We start from the raw sequence: 19,942 nt of genomic DNA, 5'->3' as shown, positions 1-19,942 counted from the left end.
CTCGTCAAAACAAAGACACAGCACAGAACACAAAATAATACATTCACAAAAAAAAGACAATCAGCCTACATCATGCCGTCTCTCTGGGTCCGGCTACAAAATCTCATCCACATCGCATGCGATGTCCTCCAGTCCAAGGCACCGGGGAAAATACCTCCTTGCATGCCGTATCCAGGCCTGACATGATGCCTGATGCCAATCGGATTTAAGAATGGAGAGTATGGGGGGAGGTTGAGTGCCATGAAGAGTGGGTGATAAGTAAACCAGTTGCGGACCAAAGCAGCCCTATGGAAACTAACATTGTCCCATATGATGACATATCAGGTCTGCTCTGGCCCTTCCTCTTCCCCCTCCTCGTCCTCCTCTTGCTGCTCCTTGTCCTCTTCCTCTAACTTCCTCTAAACCTCTCGCTTCTTCACCTCCACGTCCTCTTCCTCCAACTTCTTCACCTCCACGTCCTCTTCCTCCAACTCCTCTGATTCTTACTCTTCTAGCTCCTTCCATTGTACTCCACACAGACAGCTTACCTGTGGCTTATTCATAGTGCTTACGCTGATTGCAAAGTGAACTAATTCTCTAAAATTGTTTTCACATGTGAAAGTGTGCCAGACAGGTGGCAAAATAGTGTAAATAATAGCCATACATGTGTATAATTTTGCTAGGAGTGTTTTGGAAATTTGGCAATTGAGTGTAAGCAGCGAATTGTGCCTACAGTGTGTGTTACAAAATTACAAACTGAGTGCAAAGCAGTTTTTGTGCTTTTAGTTTGGCTAACTCAGTGAGTGGTTTTGCTATGTGTGTTAATAGTTTTAGAAATTGTGCTACAAGAACATGATTAGCACCTAAGCTTTCAGAAAAAACTGTAAGAGCAAAAAATAGCGTGATTTCACTAAAAACACAACAGTGACCCCTGCTGGCAACCCCCTGATACGACAGCTAGCTGCTAATGCAACGGTATTTCAACAGAAACAAATGAGACCAATAAAAGGATCAAAAATACATCATTATTGAAAACTAGGGAGTAATGGATACACAGAGAGGTGTTAGCAATGAAGAGAAACATATTATTCAACCTGGAGCAACAAATGAGTGGAAAGGGAGAGATGTTAGCAGGTAACCAGCTGCGTCCTCCAGCAGGTGGCGCTCTGGTGCCACCATGTTCATATTTAATCAATGAAAGTAAATGCATTTTACCTCTCAGAATTTAATACTGTGTCTTCCTCACTTTTGCAGGTGCAGCAGGACCAGGAGGACCAGCGGATGCACCTAGTGAAACTGAATCAGCAAATGTAAGTCAAACACGAGACCAGAGGAAAAAGCTGGATCTATCAAAGGTGGGGCGTGCACACAAACTCAGCTCAGGTGCATTAGGGCGGGACAGTAATGACACACAGCAGAAAGGTAGACACATACAAGGATGTGCAACACCTGACATGAGACAGCGGAAAGAAAGAACATGATGTACATAGTGATGATAAATGAATTAAGCTTTAGAGGAAAACGAATTACCTGTTTTGCTAAAATAAAAACCTCAGTTCTGCACATGGATCAGTTTAACACACGAAGCATCCAAACTATATGTTTCATATTCCTCATAAAACGTGGGAACTGCTCTCTTTCGTGATCTCACACCTTTTCTAACAGCAACTGAACACATCATTTCTCTTCCTTGACTTAATAGTGAGCGGATAAGCGTGTGCACTAAGCTGGAAACCATCACCTTCTCATCTTTTTCTTCCCTTATTTTTGTCTGAAAGATGGAGCAAAAAACCCCGAAAAAGATTTTGAAAGACTCCCTGATGAATCTTTCTGAGGAAAACTTCAAGGAGTTTTGCCACGCACTCCTGGACCGCAAGGAGAAGCCGCACATCTTTCGCATGAAGGTGGAGGGGAAAAGCCGCCTGGAGATCGCAGATGTGATGATAAGCACTTTCACGGATCAGGGAGCTCTGAAGGTGGCAGAGGAGATCCTAAGAGAGATTGGCTGCACTAAGGCTGCGAACAAACTCAGTAGGTTGAACATCTGGGTTCGTGGTTGGATGCAGGGACGAAGAAACTGCGGGTGTAATATTTTAAATCGGCGGGGGTTTGTGTATTAATACATAAAAAGTACCAATCATCTTGGAAAATAAATGTGTTTTACTCCTGAAACCTCATTAAACAACTTTCAACAGTTACAGACCAAACAGCCTCGTTTTGTAGTTTAATTTCGCTATTGCACTCAAAAAAAAAAAAGATCATAGAAATTGAGGCTGCTCCCAGTTTCCTTTCTCCATGGAGTCATTTGAGACACTTTAACTTAAAGAAAAACAAGATATTTATAAAGCTGGAGCAAATAAAAGCTCGTTTGAACGCTGGAACTCTTTCATAGATGTAAAAGTCGGGTGGTGAAGTTACCACGGGACAAACTGCTTCGTTGCTGTTGTGTCTGCACATAAATGTCCATACATGTGTGTAGTCTTGTGGAAGCATATTTGAGTCATATTTTAATAAAACAATGTTACATGTAAGGTCAAAGCTGATATTTTAGCAGCTTTATTATTCTCAACAGTCTTTAACAGCCAGATATAATAAAATGCATGATAACATGCACTGAACTTATATTTAGGGGGAACTTTCCGTCCTCTGTAAATGCATTTTATCTTTCAGAACTTAATACTGTGTCTTCCTCACTACAGCTAAAGAGGGAGGTGCAGCAGGACCAGCAAGACCAGGAGGACCAGGAGGACCAGCGGGACCAGCGGGTTCACCCAGTTAGTCATCCTTCTTAATTGTTCCACTTGAACATGAAACATACCAGTCCTGCTGTGTAATGTTAAATAATTGCAAATTATCTGACAATTGAGCATTTTCTGGACATACAGAGGAAGAACTTGGTCCAGAGTGGGCGAAGAGGTCTCCACGTTGAGTGAGCTGCTGTAAAACCGTCGTCCAGTCTGAGATGTATGCCAAAGTAAGAGCTCTGCCAACCTATCAGGAGAAGAAAAAGAAGCTCCACGAGGGTCCTCTCAGAAGCTCAGACGCCTGCAAAGATATCTTCCTCGAAATCCTTCGGAAGCAGCAGCCATATCTCATAGCTGACCTCGAAATGAAATAGTTTGTGGGGAAATCAAAAAATAGAAAACAACCAAGAAAATGTTTTCTCTGCAGTGGAATATAGCAAAGTGTTTTTGTAATGTGTATTATTTTACACTGAAATTTGCTGGAATTGGAAAGGTTTGAAATCCCAGCCCTGATCACTGAGCCTCATAAAGACCTATCCTAAGGTTTCTTTTTTTCAGACAAAGTTCTGACTTCTTACCTTCCGTCTGACAGTTTGGGCGGTTCTCCCGCCTTCCTCAGAGTGTCAGCCCGGCCTGACAGGTCGGTCACGCCCTCATAGTAAAAACAGCTGATAAGGACGTTGTCACTTCCCATCACGTGACACTCTGAGGAAGGAGGGAGAACCGCTGAAACTGTCAGACGGAAGGTAAGAAGTCAGAACTTTGTCCGATCAAAAAGAAACCATAGTATATCAATCTGAAGACATGATGAACAAAATACAACTCATAAAGACCTAATTTTATATATAAAAAAGACATGTATTAGGTAGCTTTTAAATTTGTTGAAAATAGAGATTTTTATCAATACATTTTTATAAATTGGTTATGTAATTAAACAAACAATTCCACAAAAAATGTCATATTTCATACCTGTTCGGGAACGTTATTGATTTTGTTTATTGAACATTTATTAAATTAAGAGCCCAGATATGGATAGATTGCAAGAAAATATTTTTACTGTCTACTAACAATGTATCCAATCCAATCCACTTTATTTATATAGCACATTATAGAAAACAACAAGGTTACCAAAGTGCTGCACAATGAGTAAAGCAAGACATAATAAAATAGTAAAAACTAAAAACAGAGTAAAATAGATAAGAGCACATAAAAGCACGAAATAAAAACAAACCAGACAGAAACAACCAGTGATTCATAAACATAAAAGACAGGACAGAGACACAACTCTCATGCTGGATTCAAAGCCAAAGAATAAAAATAAGTTTTAAGACGAGATTTAAACATTTCGAGTGTGGGCCATTTTGATGTGGGGAGGTAGCTCCTCTTTCTTCACTGAAAATAATCTTTACATGACAATAAAATCCTCATTTTAAGTAAGATCTGAGTTACTGTGTTTGCTTTTCCCCAAATATGGAAAAAATAATGTTTCAACGTTGAAATTTCGACCTAAACCTTTAATTGGGGCTTAGAATGGCTCCTGAACTGACATGATTAGGGCCCGAGCACTTACAGTGCGAAGGCCCTATTGTATCTGTAGGAATTCTTTATTCTTATTCTGACGAAAGGAGGGCCTTTTTTCCCCCTAAACGTGCCTCAAAAGTCAGCAAATTTTGCACACAAGCTAGGCCTGGCGAAAAATGTGATATTTCATGGTTTGCATTAATGGGCGTGGCCTAACGGTTCAACAGCGCCCCCTAGAAAACGTTTCTCTGCCATAACTTTTGAATGGTTTGACATAATGAGTAGTGGGTGGTGTCATCAGACTCGATATTGAGTCCTTGACCATAATTGGTGAAAATTAGCTCCGCCCCTTCTTCTGATTGGTTGTCCCTATTTTCTGCTATAACTTTTGAATGGTTTGACAAAGAGAGTCGTGGGTGGTGTCATCGGACTTAGTTTTGAGTCCTTGACCATAATTGGTGCAAATTAGCCCCGCCCCTTCTTCTGATTCGTCGATATTTCATAGTTCATATTTTCTGCCATAACTTTTGAATGGTTTGACATAGAAAGTCGTGGGTGGTGTCGTTTCTGATATGGTTATGGTGGCCATGAGTGCGAGGGCCCGTTCATCGCTGCTTGCAGCTTTTATTTATTTATTTACTTCCTTTTTTCATTTGTCTCTGTGTATGCCCGTAAATGTACACTTCAAAGGTGCCGCAGGATAGGCCGTCTTCCATAATGTTTCCAAAGCTGCCCCGGCTCATGCATTATGTTTGTCTTTCATGGGACCTCTTTTATTCATTCTCTTCCTTCCTCATATCTCATTCGAAGCACATGCCCTTACCTGAAGACAGGGGCGGCACATCTCCGTAAACTCTTCTTCCAACCTCACACTGTGTTCACTGACATAACTGCAGAAACCGAGCACATATCTAAAGCTGGGTACATGTATCCAGCGTACCACAGTTCATGATGTTGTGTTGAATTCAGTAAATACTCTACAGAAGAACAACTAACAAAACCACTCGTGTCGTTCCATGTGGTTCGATGGTGTAATGGTTAACACTCTGGACTCTGAATCCAGAAATCTGAGTTCAAATCTCAGTGGAACCTGCAAGCTGATTTGAAGTTTAAAGCTTTAATGGTCATGCTTTATGCAATCTTCTCACCTACTGAAAATTATAGGTATAAAAGCCTTTAAAGTGTGCCACATAAAGTTAATTTGCTCATTTCTCCTCAGGAAGAAAAAGCCGTGTTAGAAAGAGGAGTGAGCAGACACATTAAATCATGGACACATTTTGTGGTATTCTTCCATTAAAGAAAGAAAAACCCACATTTCTCCCTGAAATAACTTAACTATAGATGATACATTTCCTAACATTAACTAATGAAAATAAAACATTTGTTTTGAATGTTTCTGTTTTCAACAGAATCATTTAATAAAACAAACTCCTAAAGTGTGCCAGGAAAATATCCTCCACACCATTACAGCAGGATGGATCCATGCTTTCATTTTGTTGACGCCAAATTCTGACGCTACCCTCCGAATGTGGCAGCGAAATTTAAGACTCATCATACCAGTGCTGCTGATTACTCTTTTTTACTGTATGAGGTTTATTAACTCAACTAATGGAGAGGCCGGGGATTGAACCCAGGGCCTCATACATGCTAAGAATGCACTCTACCACTGAGATACATCCCCTTCAGGGTATTCATGAGAGGAAAGTTGTGACGTGGCATATACAGCCCTGATCCAGTGGACTTTGCCTATTTATTTCTATCCCTCCAAAATCCAAACCTGATGGATGAATGTCTGCCATCACCGGACAGCGTAGGGTAAAGATGGAGGATACTGCAATTAGTAGGGTTCTTGGTGTCCTGATAGAGAATGTGTTCATGTTGGCCTCTGTAAACACAACTCCACCAAATCTGATCAATTATCGGAAATAATCAGAAAACATAGCACAGCGAGGTGGCATGAAGCTGCTTCAGAGCTATAGATTAAACTGATCACCCAGAACCATAAACCTCACGCCTCCCTTGGCTCCAGGTCTGGAGGGGCTGCAAGCATTTTCAGGTGCTGATCCACGTTTTCTGCCAGGCTTTTTAGGTTGTGGGAGAACCTTTGTTTCCGTTCGGTTCCACCATGCAGCTCGGTTCCTCTGTCTGGCGGGGTTCCCAACGGCAGTTCGTTCCAATTCGTACCAATTTTGTTGTGAACTATTAATCACAGATTATCAGATGTCCTAGTTAGTATAGTGGACAGTATCTCTGCCTGTCACACAGAAGACCGGGGTTCGAGAAAGCCTGTTTTGGATATGCATGACTGACACATATGAACAATGGTCAATAAGATAAAAATCACTCTTCCACACACCGTAGGCAGTTGTGCTTTTCCTGCTAAAAAAGATGTCATTGATGAAGTTCTTCCAATACAAAACCGTGCTGTAAATCTTCCAGTGGATGATATGCTCTGTTCACTGAGAGGTCCTGATCCAGAAGTTCAGCCAGACAAGGACCTTTTTCATGTGAGACAAACACGATAGCCACTAAACTACAGAAACTGTGCAACAGGTTATTGATCATCATTCACTTTCTATTTCTATTCCCCCTTAATGTTATAAAAAAAACATCTAGACAGGTATGATGTGACCGTGATTTTTTGTTTGCCGGATATGTGTTTTGTGGCTCGTTGGTCTAGTAGTATGATTCTCGCTTTGGGTGCGAGAGGTCCCGGGTTCAATTCCCGGACGACCCCCAGAGAGTTATGCAATTTGTGTTTTTTTTCCTCCAAGTAGCAAAGTTTCAAGACTGTAGTACAATGCTTTACCTGAAGACCAACATTGGCATCATGTGTGAATGCTGAAAACCCCACATCTTGCTTCTCTTTCATGCCAAGAGATCAGCCGGTAAGGCGTAGTCCGTAAACCCTTTCCCCTTTATTTAATTGGGCTCCTTTTTTGTTTTATTGCCCCAACCAATGTGCCTTTTTTAAATAATAAAATATTGTTTGTATTTGTATGGGGCAATGATAATTTTTCTTTTGGTTTTGTAATTACAGTAGATTTATATTGTTTATGTTGTAATTTGGATCTCAAATTTGCATATTTATTAGTAATCATTTTGGATTGATGCTAATTGATGCTAAATGTGTTTAGGTTAACCAAGTGGAATACACTGTTTGGTTTGTGTTTATTTAGTGACGCTGTACCTTTAAGAGCTGCTGCTGAGCTCTCCAGTCAGTTAAGAGTTTTTCAGCTACAGAGTCAGCACAGAGTTGAGTAGCCGTGGAGCGACACGGTTTCTTACCCGTAGCCTGTCGTAAACTGAATTGAATGTTCTTGTGGATTAGTGAGTTTGTAAATACATTTATTTTTGTTTTTCATAACTTGGATTCCATTGGATTTTTTAAGAACAACGGAGTTTGGGACTCGGACCGGAGTAAACCATAGCCTACTGCTAACTAGAATCTGCCTGTACAGTATTATTGAACTCTGTCCCCTATCTCCCTCCCTGAGTGAACGAACCTTTGTGTCCTTTTGTAGATGTGATAATTGACCTTTAGTACAGGTCCTTGGGCCCTAATCAAAGGTGGTGTTGTCGGTAAACAGAAAAAGATCTTCAGATCCCAAACTTTTTTTTTTTTTTTTTTTTTTTTTTCCCTTGTCTGCACACATATTAGGCCCAATCCCAATTCAACTTCACTCGCCCTTCTTTTCTCCACTCGCACTTCTTTTCTTCCCTACCCCCTAAAAAAGAAGGGGGAGATTTTAGGGCACTTGAAATCTAGGGCACTTGGCCCAGGTGCCTGTCCCAATACTCCCCCTCGTTTTCATCCCTAGCCTGATCAGGAAGCCCAGAGCTAAAAGCTGTTTTAACTTCAGCTGTAGCTCTGTTAATATGGCACTTTATTAAGTTTTAATATTTTTTCAGGCATAAAGGTAACCTTAAGATCCGCAACCGGGGCTCAGTTTATCCAAATAACGCCTGTTAAGAAATTTGCTGAAATTAATGCTCGGTTATGTGGGTTTTGCTCATATCGTGCATATGTGTAAATAGTTTTGTACTTGTGTGGTTTTACTCACTTGGAAATACTTTTAAATTGTCTAATAAAACTTGTTACACAACAGTTTTCTCTTCTGGGGTTTCTCAAAGTAAGGTAATGTCTCAAATTATAAACTGTACAACGAGATCAATAGTAAAATAAGGATAGTGAGAGCATCTGCAGTAAAAAAGGCTTTATTTTCTATATTCAAATACAAATTTTAAAAAGAAAAAAGTAAACATTGCACGCAGAACAAAGAAAGGTGCTGTTCCATATAAAAAAATTTGCACAGAAATATTTACAAAAAAAAAAGTTTGCAGTGTATGTGCTGCTACTGCTGATGAGGTGTCTGGTCCACCATTTTCTCTAAAAGCTGAACCTGTCCATGTGTTCTTCATTTTTTTGACATCTTCTGTCTTCTTTGGCGGCCTCAGCTTGAAGGAAGTCCTGCATGGAGAGTTTCTTTTTTTGGGGGGATCGGGGGGAAAGTGGACCTGATGCCTGAAGCTTCCAGCTTCCTCTTCCAGCTGGTGAGGCAGAGCTTGAGGCCGATGTGCTGGCGTCTTCCAAAGTGTTCTGAGATAAAAAAAAAAAGATGGATACACATGTTGATTACACACATGACTGGACTATCATACACACCCACAACATCATACCAGGTTCATTATCACTGTATAAATAAAAAATGACCTCTGTGCTTTCCTCTGAATTTGTCAGAGAGGACACCGGTGAGGATGGAGGGTCGATTATGTTCTGAAAAGAAAATAACAGTTAGATCTTCAGGTACTGTAGTGTCTTATCACTCACAATCAGGAGGGAACCACCGGTCGTAGCACAAGCTAGCTATAGGAAGAAGGACTGGGGAATAAGATTGTGCTTTTTTACTGCTAAACTTACCATGAGTATTTGCGTGGGATCTTCATAAGACGCCAACAAACATGGAGGCTGGATTGAAGGTCTGGACCCAAAACCTCATGCATATCTTCGTAGAAAGGCCATGAGGCTGCTGTGGCCTCCCCACTGTCTGTCCCGGAGCACACACACACACACACACACACACACACACACACACACACACACACACACAATTTACAGAAGATTATTGATAAATACTTTACATGTATTTTTTTTTTGTTAAAGGAGCTTGAGGCCGGATTGTGGCAAGATTTATGAAAAAAATCCGTATACATTTTAAGTTTTCTAGTAATAATGTCAGATGAAGCGTTCCAAACCCAAAAGACTGAGCCCTCTAGTGTATCTCTCCTTTGCCTTGAACAGGCTGTGTGCTGCAAAATGTGCTGCAATTCGGTCCCGAATTTCCCGCGCTGGGTTGCGGATGTGACGTCACATGACGCTGCATGTGCGTTCTCCCCGTTCTCCCGTGCCGGCTTCACTGTTGGCTGCAGTACCCCCAACGTCCGTCGTGGTGAAGGGTGGCGCTAGAGAGTCTCATTTCTTAAAAGGAGCCTCAAGCTCCTTTAAGCATCAGCAGATAATATTACTTACCATAACCATTGCTTACCTTATATATTTTTTTAAGATTTTCAGTGATGAATAGTAGTTATACCATGGTTAAGGACCCCATCACAGATATTCTGCAAGCAGATAGCTAGATCACTCACTCCCACAGTGGTTTAGCAGCATATTTCTTCTTAGTAAAATTCTCCTCGTTGGTAGCCCTAAACCTTATTGGTGTCGGACCTGATCCGGAGTCCCTGGAATGAAATGTGATTACTGCAATGCACAAACGTCCTCGTAAAAAAAAAAAACAAACAAAAAAAAACTATGATAACAAGCAAGCAAGCAAGCATAGCAAGCAACGTTATTACTTCGTAACCCCCCCCCAAATAACGTTGCTGCCTTATAGTAATGTGAAATATCCAACAAATTTGTAGAAAATATGAGAGTTAACGAGTAGTTAACAGGACACGGCAATGTTATCTACCCTGGATTTCTAGGTACTGTTCATACAAACATACAAAAGCACTGTGATTACAACTTTTTTTTTTAAATTCCATGGGACATTATACTTACATTTGTGAGTTTTCTTTTCAATATCCTCCTGCTCTTTGCGGGTCGCCATTTGACTCAAAAAAACTTTTCCTTTTTCCTTTTCCTCGGTCGGCGAGCTTTAAATAGACGCAGCCTACGGCGTAGCTTACGTAACCTACGGCGTAGCTTACGTAGCTTACGTAACCATATTCCGGCGCGATCTTAGCGAACAACGGACAAAAAAGGGATTATGTACATTCACTGAGTGAATATTATGAAAGTAAAATATCGGTTTGCAAAAGGAAATGTAATCAAAACGCATTTTTATGCAGAAACTAACTCAAAATATTGATTTTATTCCCAAAAAAATAAGAAATGTCCTCCATGTTTTTTTTTTTGATTCAGTCCGCAAATGACGACGAAAAGCATTCTGGGAAATCTTCATACCCCCTCGCTCGCCAAGTCAGCATCTGAAATCCCTCGATTTGAAGGGGCTATTCTCAGCCCCAAGCCCTCGTTATGCCCCCTCCCCCTAGGTGAAAAGAGGAATTGGGACACCACTACCTTCACGGGAACGCGCAAAAGTTAGGGTTAGTGAAGAAAAGGAGGGCGAGGGGGAGTATTGGGACGCACCCTTAATGATTGATACCATGACGGTAGAAACCAAAAGTATATATATGTGCATTATTACTATATTTAATATATATACATATATATACGCATACATATGCGTACACATACATAAATATACACATACAAACCCAGTGATTTTTTTTTTTGGGGGGGGGGGGTGACGACATCCGCTGCCAATTCAGGAAGCAGGAACACACGGAAACACACGTCAAGCACTGGAAATCTGCAACAAAAAACCACAAACAAGGCACGAAACCGGCACGGAGCCAACCAAGACAATAACAGCAATCGACCTAAATCTTGAGATCTGATTGCAGTCTGAGCTAAGCTACCGCTACCGCTACCTAAACCCAAAAACTAGAGAGCCAGCATGCAGGTGAACAAGCCAGTGCGTATGTCTATGTGTGTGTGTGTATGTATATGATCGTGTGTGTGTGTGTGTGTGTGTGTGTGTGTGTGTGTGTGTGTGTGTGTGTGTGTGTGTGTGTGTGTGTGTGTATATGCATGTGACTAAGTGACTATGTGTGTGTGTGTGTGTGTGTGTGTGTGTGTGTGTGTGTGTGTGTGTGTGTGTGCGTGCGTGCGTGTGTGTGTGTGTGTGTGTAACAAACCAAACAAAGTTCCACCTGAAGTGTATCTATAGTGGGGGAGGGGGGGGAGCAACCCCGCCACCCGCGAGACCAGAGGCCGACACGGAAGAGCCCGGAACCCAGGCCACCAGCAACCCCACAGAGGGGAGAAGTAGGAGGGAGGCAACCCACCGCCTGCGAGGCCCCCCCCCCCCCCCCCGATGGCGGCCGAGGGGGCCCGCGGGCGGGGCCCCCACGGCGCGGGAAGAAGCAGCCAGGGATCCCGCGGCGGCGGACCGCGACCCAGGCAATCCCCGGCCACCCGGTCCGGGCCGGACACACGGCCAGGAGGCCCTCACCCTTTAGGCCAACGACCCCCACCCGGCAGGGGGCCAGCCTGCCCGGAGAGACAGAGCCGCCCCGGCCGCCGACGCAGGCAGGTGCACCCGCCCCCCACGAAAGTGGCCCTCCAAGACCAGAGGGGCGCCCCGCCGCAGAGGCAGCGGGGGGGACCGAAGACGGGCCCGGAGAGAGGGAACCCCCCAACAAGGCGACACCCGTGCAGGCCCGACAACGGAGGGCCCCAGACCCAGGCATCCCATTCATTCATCCATTCACCTATCCGATATCTATACTAATAATAATATGATATACTATACATAATAATAATACTAATAATACTACTCACTCAACTCATCCTCTCCCGCTTTATCCGTTACCGGGTCGCGGGGGCAGCAGCCTCAGCAGGGATGCCCAGACTTCCCTCACCCCAGACACTTCCTCCAGCTCTTCCGGGGGGAGTCCGAGGCGTTCCCAGGCCAGCCGAGAGACATAGTAATAATAGTACTAATAATACTAATAATAATAATAATAATAATAATAATAATAATAATAATAATAATAATAACCATCTTTGTATAATATAATATTGATAAATTATTAAGTTTTGTTGTCCTGCCAATGGAGGCTCAAATCCTCCATGGCAGGACCCTTCCATACCGCATTCTCACCGACACAGACACACAATCACGCACCGTTTCCCCCTCCCCGGGGGGGTCCAGCACTGCCAGAAGGCACCCCAGGCTGCACGGCGAGCCCCGCCGGGCCCGGGTATCCCGACCCACCTGTCCCAGGCCGGTGAGGGAACGCGGGTGATGTGGGACCCCCTCCCGCCCCTGGTGTTGAGTGCATGTGATTAATGCCATAAAAACAGGGAGGGGGAGGGCCAAGTATCGATTTGACACCGACCCCCCCCCTCCCGAACTACGTGTCCTTGTCAAATGTATTTATTAAGTGTTGAATGTGCAGTGTCTATTTTGCTGTTAAAACCGTGAGGCGGGGAGTGCCGGGCCACGCGGGGCAATGCCCCCCACGACCCGGGCCCCCCGCCCTTTGCCTATGTGCGTATGAATCGTGTAGGGGGGGAAGAAGGGGGAGCGGAGAGAACGCAGCCTTGAGGGGATCCGGTGCTGATGGTCCGAGGGTCAGAGACATGTTTCCCCAGCTTCACCCACTGCTTCCTGTCAGACAGGAAGTCAGTGATCCACCTGCAGGTGGAGTCAGGCACGTTCAGCTGGGAGAGCTTGTCCTGGAGCAGAGATGGGATGATCGTGTTAAAGGCAGAGCTGAAGTCCACGAACAGGATCCTGGCGTAGGTTCCTGTGGAGTCCAGGGCCCTCATTTATCAATCGTGCGTAGAAAAGGTTCTAAATTCTGTCGTAGGAATGAAATTTAGAATGTGTGTAAGTACAAAAAACTGGTCGTACGCACATCAGTGATGATAAATCCCACCTGTTCTAAACTGCCGTGCTCGTGCACGGTTACCGCCATTTGCATTCAGAAACGCCTCCAATTGACCATATATGGAGCAACAACAGCTCCTGCTTGGAGGTTTACAAACTTTATTGAACAAAATTCTGTAGAGTTTACAACAAAAGGCAAATGAAACAAAATAATCAATTATCTACAAATATTCAACATATGGGGGGGTTGAGAGCAAAAAAAAAAAAAGATACATTTACTGACAAGCTATGGGAAGTGTATTAATGAAAATGAAGAAACAAAGACATCGTTTCATAAGCTTTTGGCAATATCGTTTTTTTCACGCATCAGTTAGTACAGTTTACATTCATTTTTCAGATGTACAATGGAGGGTTTGCTGTTATTCCATTTGCATTTATGTATGTGATATTTACCTAGTAAAATAATTATATTGACCATGTTTGATATATTTCTTGGAAGATTATCCATAAATTAAGATTTGGTTGGAGTCAAAAGCTCCTGCTTGGAGGTGCAAACACCAACAGAGCTGTTCTGCAGAATAAATGAGTGTTGCATTCCTGCAGGCCACCGGGCAACGACGGGCAACAGAGACATAGTTGCATCGCAGATTATTTGTGCATGGATTGAATGAAATCCTTTCATGTCCACGTAACTAAATTCATTGTGTGATGGTGATTTTATGGCGATATGGGTGCAATCTAGCTCCAATTATGTTTGGGAATCCGGCGATGGCATGAAATCCTCGTTTAATTTGGACTTGTTGGTGATGTGTGTATGGAAACTGGGTGTAAATTAGGGCCAGAGAAATTATTGCATACAACACTGTCGGCATGATTCTGCTGCGAAATGCTGCATGTCTCCAATCTCTCTCTGAAATGTTCCGGTGGACAAACATCCCAGGGTGGACAGGAGCTGGATGTGACTGGGATGGAGTTGTAAATCACAGCATAGATCCATCAGAATGTTTTGGGGGAAGCGATTCCTGCTGAGAAGCCGCTCCGTGCTCTCACTGAACAGATCAGCGCGCTCGTTGAAAACACGCTCTCTGCGGAGCGCGTTTTTGCGGAGCGCACGGTCTCTAAATCCTCCAACAGTGACAGATAAGCCATGGTACTTGTATTTTCTTTTCAGGTCGTCCTGCCAAAGCTGTCTATTATAGCTTGTCACACCAATTATTCAAAATGTCTGAATTACTTATGGAGAATTTGTATTAATTGGAGGAAACGGGGAACATGTGCACATGTTCCCCGTTCAGTCACAGTTCAGCGATCTCAAACTTCACATGTAAAGTTTGAGACTCTTTTAATGGGTTCTATTTGTAGTTTCACTGTTCTACCACTAGGTTTTGTGTGTATGCATGGTCGGAGCTGTGCGTATATTTACACGTGTTTCTGCGCACAGATACATGTTGATAAATACCATACTTTGCGTAGGAATGCTCGTACGCACGCTTTACGCACAGATCTGTGCGTACGCACTGTTGATAAATGAGGGCCCTGGGCCCTGGGCCCTCATTTATCAACCGTGCGTAGAAATCCAGTAGTGGGTCGGTGATGTTCCTGAGGTGTGGCAGCACAAGGCACTCAAAAGACTTCATGACCACAGAGGTCAGGGCGACGGGTCTGTAGTCGTTAAGTCCTGTGGTCCTTGGTTTTTTGGGGACAGGTATGATGGTGGAGGTTTTGAAGCAGGCTGGCACATGGCATGTCTCCAGGGAGGTGTTAAAGATGTCCGTGAAGACCGGAGACAGCTGATCGGCACAGTGCTTCAGGGTGGATGGGGAGACAGAGTCCGGTCCTGCTGCTTTTTTGGGGGTTCGGTTTTTTGAATATTTTATTAACGTCCCTCTCCAGGATAGAGAGGGGCGTCGCAGTGGTGTGGGGGGGTGGAGAATGGGGCCTCTGGGGTGTGAAGTGGTGAAGACGCTCCAGCCCCTGCTGGGGAGGGGGGGGGGGTGCTGTTGGAGGAATGGAACTGGGGAATGTGAATGCAGTCCGGGGGGATGGTATCAGGACTGTCTTTTTGTTTGTCAAAACGACAGTAGAACTCATTCAGGTTGTTGGCTAGGCGTCGGTCGTTGATGGAGGGGGGGGCTCTGGGTTTGTAGTTGGTAATCTGTCTCAGTCCGTTCCAAACTGAGCTGGCATCATTATCTGAGAACTGTTGGCGTAGTTTCTCAGAGTACAGTCGTTTAGCTGCTCTCACCTCCTTGCTAAATGTGTACTTTGCCTTTTTGAGCCTGTCCTTGTCGCCACTCCTGAACGCTTCTTCCTTCTGCAGCCGCAGCCTTTTGAGCTTAGAAGAGAACCAGGGTTTGTCATTGTTGTAACTAACCCTGGTTCGTGTTGGAACACAACTGTCCTCACAGAAGCTGATGTAAGATGTAACAGCCTCTGTGAGCTTGTCCAGACTGCTGGTAGAAGTCCTGACAACGTCCCAGTCAGTAGAGTCCAAACATGCCTGAAGATCCTCCGTAGCTTTCCTGGTCCACTGCTTTGAAGTCCTCACAACAGGTTTGCAGAGCTTTAATTTCTGCTTATATGCTGGAATCAGGTGGACCATGAGGTGATCAGAGTGTCCCAGTGCAGCTCGGGGGACGGCATGATAGGCTTTGCTCACTGTAGAGTAACAGTGATCCAAGATTTTTCCCTCTCTGGTCGGGCATTTAATTAATTGTCTGTATTTAGGGAGTTCGTGGCTGAGGTTACCTTTGTTAAAGTCACCGAGGACAGTAACTAAGGAGTCCGGGTTAGTCCGCTCCACGTTCAGTATGTGGTCGGCGAGCACACGCTGGGCTTCTTGCACGTGGGCCTGCGGCGTGATGTAAACACCGACCAGGATGAATGAGCTGAACTCACGGGGAGAGTAGAAGGGTTTGCAGTTTAGAAATAAAAATTTCCAGATCGGGAGAGCAGTGTTGCTGCACCACTGTCACATCCTTTTATCCCAGCCGTTGTTGATGAAAAAGCAAATTCCACCCCCTTTGGATTTATCGGAGAGCTGCGCGTCTCTGTCGGCTCTGAGGAGCTGGAAGCCTGCCAGCTGCAGCGCAGAGTCTGGGATGAGACCACACAGCCACGTCTCCGTGAAGCAGAGAACGGAGGATGAGGAGAGGTCTCTGTTCTTCCCCACTAGTAGTTGAAGTTCATCCATTTTATTGCAAAGTGATCGCACATTGGAGAGAAATATGCCAGGTAAAGGTAAAGGTGTGCGGCGTCCGCGCCGGCGGAGACGCACGAGCGCGCCGGCCCGTTTACCTCTCCTCCTCCGCTTCACCGCGTGAACAAAGGTGAGCGCACCTTTGACTAGAATGTCCAATAATTCCACTGATGGTAGGAGAAAAGTGGGAAATGAATCCGCTGGAGTTGTTCTTCTGATGTTCATCAGCTCTTCTCTGGGGAAAGAGCCCCGGGAGTCATAGCAGAAAGCTGCATTATTAAATAAAAAGAGACAAAGTAACACGCACCAAATCACCGCCATCCTCTCCGGCGCCGGAAGTATCAGCAGGACAATGATCCAAACACATCGCCCGGGCAACGATGGAGTGGCTTCATAGGAAACATTTCAAGGTCCTGGAGTGGCCTAGCCAGTCTCCAGATCTCAACCCCATAGAAAATCTCTGGAGGGAGTTGAAAGTCCGTGTTGCCCAGCAACAGCCCCAAAACATCACTGCTCTAGAGGAGATCATGGAGGAACGGACCAATCACTGCTCTAGAGGAGATTTGCATGGAGGAACGGACCAATCACTGCTCTAGAGGAGATCATGGAGGAACGGACCAATCACTGCTCTAGAGGAGATCATGGAGGAACGGACCAATCACTGCTCTAGAGGAGATCATGGAGGAACGGACCAAAATACCAGCAACAGCGTAGAAAACCTTGTAAAGACTTACAGAAAACATCTGACCTCTGCCATTGCCAACAAAGGGTGTTTAACAAATTATTGAGATTTGTTAGGTTAAAAAGTCATTAACATACATTAATTAACTTAGACAAAGACACCGGAGACTTATGGAATGACTTTCAATGGCCTTCTGCAGAAGGTTGGAGAGGAATCCTGAGAAGCTTTAGGCAACACGGCCCTTCTCTTAGCTCGTCAGAACTTCTCTCAACTGGCTGTCTGCAGAGCTGGCGCTTTTATTCAGCACGGAGGACAGGAAAAACCATATTTGGTAGATAACAGACGTTGGGGGTGAAAGACACCCAATAGTAAATAGTTGAATGGACAATAGACAGAAACAGATGGTCAAATAGATCAGATGATGGTTGAAAGGTCACACATGTGAAACTTAAACTTTAAAGAAACACAAAAGGTCAAAAGGGTCAAATGCCTCCCGGAACTAAAACAGGACCTCTTTTAGAGGTTTGAACAGATGGTTCTAAAGACAATGGGGTATTTGTTGGACATCTCAAACTCAGGAAGGGCTTCGCTGTCATCTGTTAACATGTGATAACCAACAGTCAGCTTAAAGTAAACCTCGGACAGATGTGTCCATCTGACAATGGTTCAGTTGACCAACCAGGAAGTCAGCAGTTTTAACCTCCTGAGTATCAAAGCATGTCACGATAAACAGGCAGTTTTCTGATTCTGATTCTTCACAGTTTCACAATGAAACACTTGGATTAATCTCACATTTCCCTCCTTTTTTATCATTTTGAAACTTCAACAGTAAACAAAATAAAACACTCCAGTGTCATCGTAAACATACAGGTAATGAAAACACAGGACAGTACAAAGACAGTAATAGTCGGAATCGGAATCGTAATCTCAGTCATTATGTCAGCATGACTCAGTAATGAAAAAGTCTCTTCCATTCCTCGGACTCCTCTCCTAGTTTGTTGTCGCAAGTCAGTTTGGCTAGTCATATTCTTCAGGCTGGGCTGGCGAGATAGGCATCAGATGTTTACTTCGGCGGGCAACGGTTGTGGTACCGCCCGACTTCCTGCACTACTCGAGCCTGGCACGTTTCTCCGCTAGCTTTCACTGCAACTGGGGAACGCAGTAGATCATTCAGCAGCCTTTACTGCTGCCGGTGCTGTCGGTGTCCTGATCTGGACAGCAAAAGGGCCCGTCCTGACGGGTGATGACGTTTCACCACTCAACTCAGGACCCAGTTACCCAGTTTCAGCAGTTCCTGCTTTAGGAGAGGGAGAGAGGAAGAAACAGCAGCGTACAAGAAGACGATTCTCATGTACAGTTCGACTAATGGCCGGCATTCAGGCCATGGCTTTCTTGAGCCTTAACTTAACAGGCCATTAGTTCACTCCAAGAATGAAATCCATATGAACAACTTCAAATGGATAGGTCCTTTCAAGTTGTATCTGCAACATGTCGGAAAACTCCTACTAAAAAATTTTTTTAAAGGGTATTTAGTATTTAATCCTCATGATGTATCATATACCCCTACTCCCTCCTGTTGAGCCATAAAAACTTCCTATGGCTCAACTTAGCCACCAGGGGGAACAACTTCCTTGGAAGCACCAGTTTGCTTCACAGCATTATTTTGCATGCCAACAGGGGTGGGGGTTTCGTGTCATCAGACCCCCTCCTTGTTGACTTCTCCCCGGAAGAGTCAGGCTGCCAGACTCAGGCTCCCCAGATAAGTGGCCCTCCCACTTCTTGACCTTCGCACCCTGGCAAGTCTGCAGGTCTGACTCAATGATTCTCTAGGGTTGGATATCTATGTCCCTCAGAGATCCCCCCTCCCATCACCAGATTAGATGGGGCAAAACCTTTAAAATTCTGTCTCCTATCTTAGTCAAAGACTACAGAATTCCTCATTGAAAAACGTTCTTATTTCAACCCAAGTGGGTTATGGTCTTATTAAAGTAACACTACACAAAAACTGTCAGTGCAGCAACTCTCCTGCAACGTAAACAGTAGTCTTCAGTGAACTTATATATATATATATAAACAATAATTCATTGTCACAAAACGTCGGACTGAAAAGAGCATTCTATCTAATAATGTCTTCTCAACTGTTGTTGAGCTCTATTTTCCCCAAATCAAAAAGAAATGCCAGAAAATTATCAGAAAATTATCTCCAGATAAATCATGAGTACTTATAAAAGTCTTCAGGAGATTCTTAATCTTCTGTTTGCATGCTGCAACGCAAATGCACGCTCTTCTATGAAAACTCATAGAAGTCTTAAGAAAATTGTGGGATAAATTCCCATGCGTAAACTACACATAGACAAAAACCCACTAACATTAAACACAACTTCAGATCATCTATATGTGGGTTTGTGTATCACTGCAAATGTGTAAATTATTTATCCTCCAACTAAACTAACCAAACTCAATTGGTGCATTTCAAATTAACTCCAAAACTAAATGGTAACAACACTGATCACAAATGTACACATTTTCAGTGTGAATAGCCTAGTATGCACTCAGAGTTTTTCTTTTCTAAAAAGATTGTACAACGGGTTTGTTTCTCCTCCACACACCCCTTTCTGTGTAAAATGTCACTGACATACAAATGAGAGTAGGCTCATGAACAAACCCTTCCACTGTATTCTAAAAATATAGCGGTGCTAATTTCATTGTACAAAACCCATCCTCTGAAGCTGTCAATCATCAGTAGTGATTTCACAACAGACAGAGTAAGGACAAATGATTGATTTGTTTTACATTCATGTCACAAACAACCCAATCATTTTATCTCATGCTCGCAAATTGCAGGAATCCCATTTCC

The 19,942-nt window shown here is 43.9% G+C and overlaps 1 protein-coding gene, 1 long non-coding RNA gene and 2 other non-coding genes across 5 annotated transcripts in view; 3 read left to right on the top strand and 1 right to left on the bottom strand.

The window, feature by feature from the left end:
* Window positions 1-4,133, top strand: part of LOC133452314 (NACHT, LRR and PYD domains-containing protein 1a-like) — a 43,930-nt gene extending 39,797 nt beyond the window's left edge. For both annotated transcript variants that reach the window (XM_061731553.1, XM_061731552.1), the window contains 4 exons: window positions 1,234-1,289; window positions 1,758-2,010; window positions 2,679-2,753; window positions 2,865-4,133. In XM_061731553.1, coding sequence (XP_061587537.1) covers window positions 1,234-1,289; window positions 1,758-2,010; window positions 2,679-2,753; window positions 2,865-2,908 — 428 coding nt within the window. In that variant the 3' untranslated portion in view covers window positions 2,909-4,133. The remainder of the gene's footprint in view (window positions 1-1,233; window positions 1,290-1,757; window positions 2,011-2,678; window positions 2,754-2,864) is intronic.
* A 1,131-nt stretch (window positions 4,134-5,264) lies between these two features.
* On the top strand, window positions 5,265-5,336 carry trnaq-cug (transfer RNA glutamine (anticodon CUG)). The gene has a single exon. It is a non-coding gene; the product is annotated as a tRNA-Gln (tRNA).
* A 1,573-nt stretch (window positions 5,337-6,909) lies between these two features.
* On the top strand, window positions 6,910-6,981 carry trnap-ugg (transfer RNA proline (anticodon UGG)). The gene has a single exon. It is a non-coding gene; the product is annotated as a tRNA-Pro (tRNA).
* Window positions 6,982-8,717: 1,736 nt separating this feature from the next.
* LOC133452357 (uncharacterized) lies at window positions 8,718-9,243 on the bottom strand. Its single transcript, XR_009783250.1, has 3 exons — window positions 9,166-9,243; window positions 8,959-9,021; window positions 8,718-8,844 (listed from the first exon to the last, which is right to left on the bottom strand). It is a non-coding gene; the product is annotated as an uncharacterized LOC133452357 (long non-coding RNA).
* Between the last annotated feature and the right edge of the window lie 10,699 nt (window positions 9,244-19,942).

This window comes from Cololabis saira, chromosome 10, assembly GCF_033807715.1.
Source record: "Cololabis saira isolate AMF1-May2022 chromosome 10, fColSai1.1, whole genome shotgun sequence".
Classification (NCBI taxonomy): Eukaryota; Metazoa; Chordata; class Actinopteri; order Beloniformes; family Belonidae; genus Cololabis; species Cololabis saira.
Note: the sequence above shows the minus strand (reverse complement) of the source record. Positions and strands in the feature narration are given on the sequence as shown.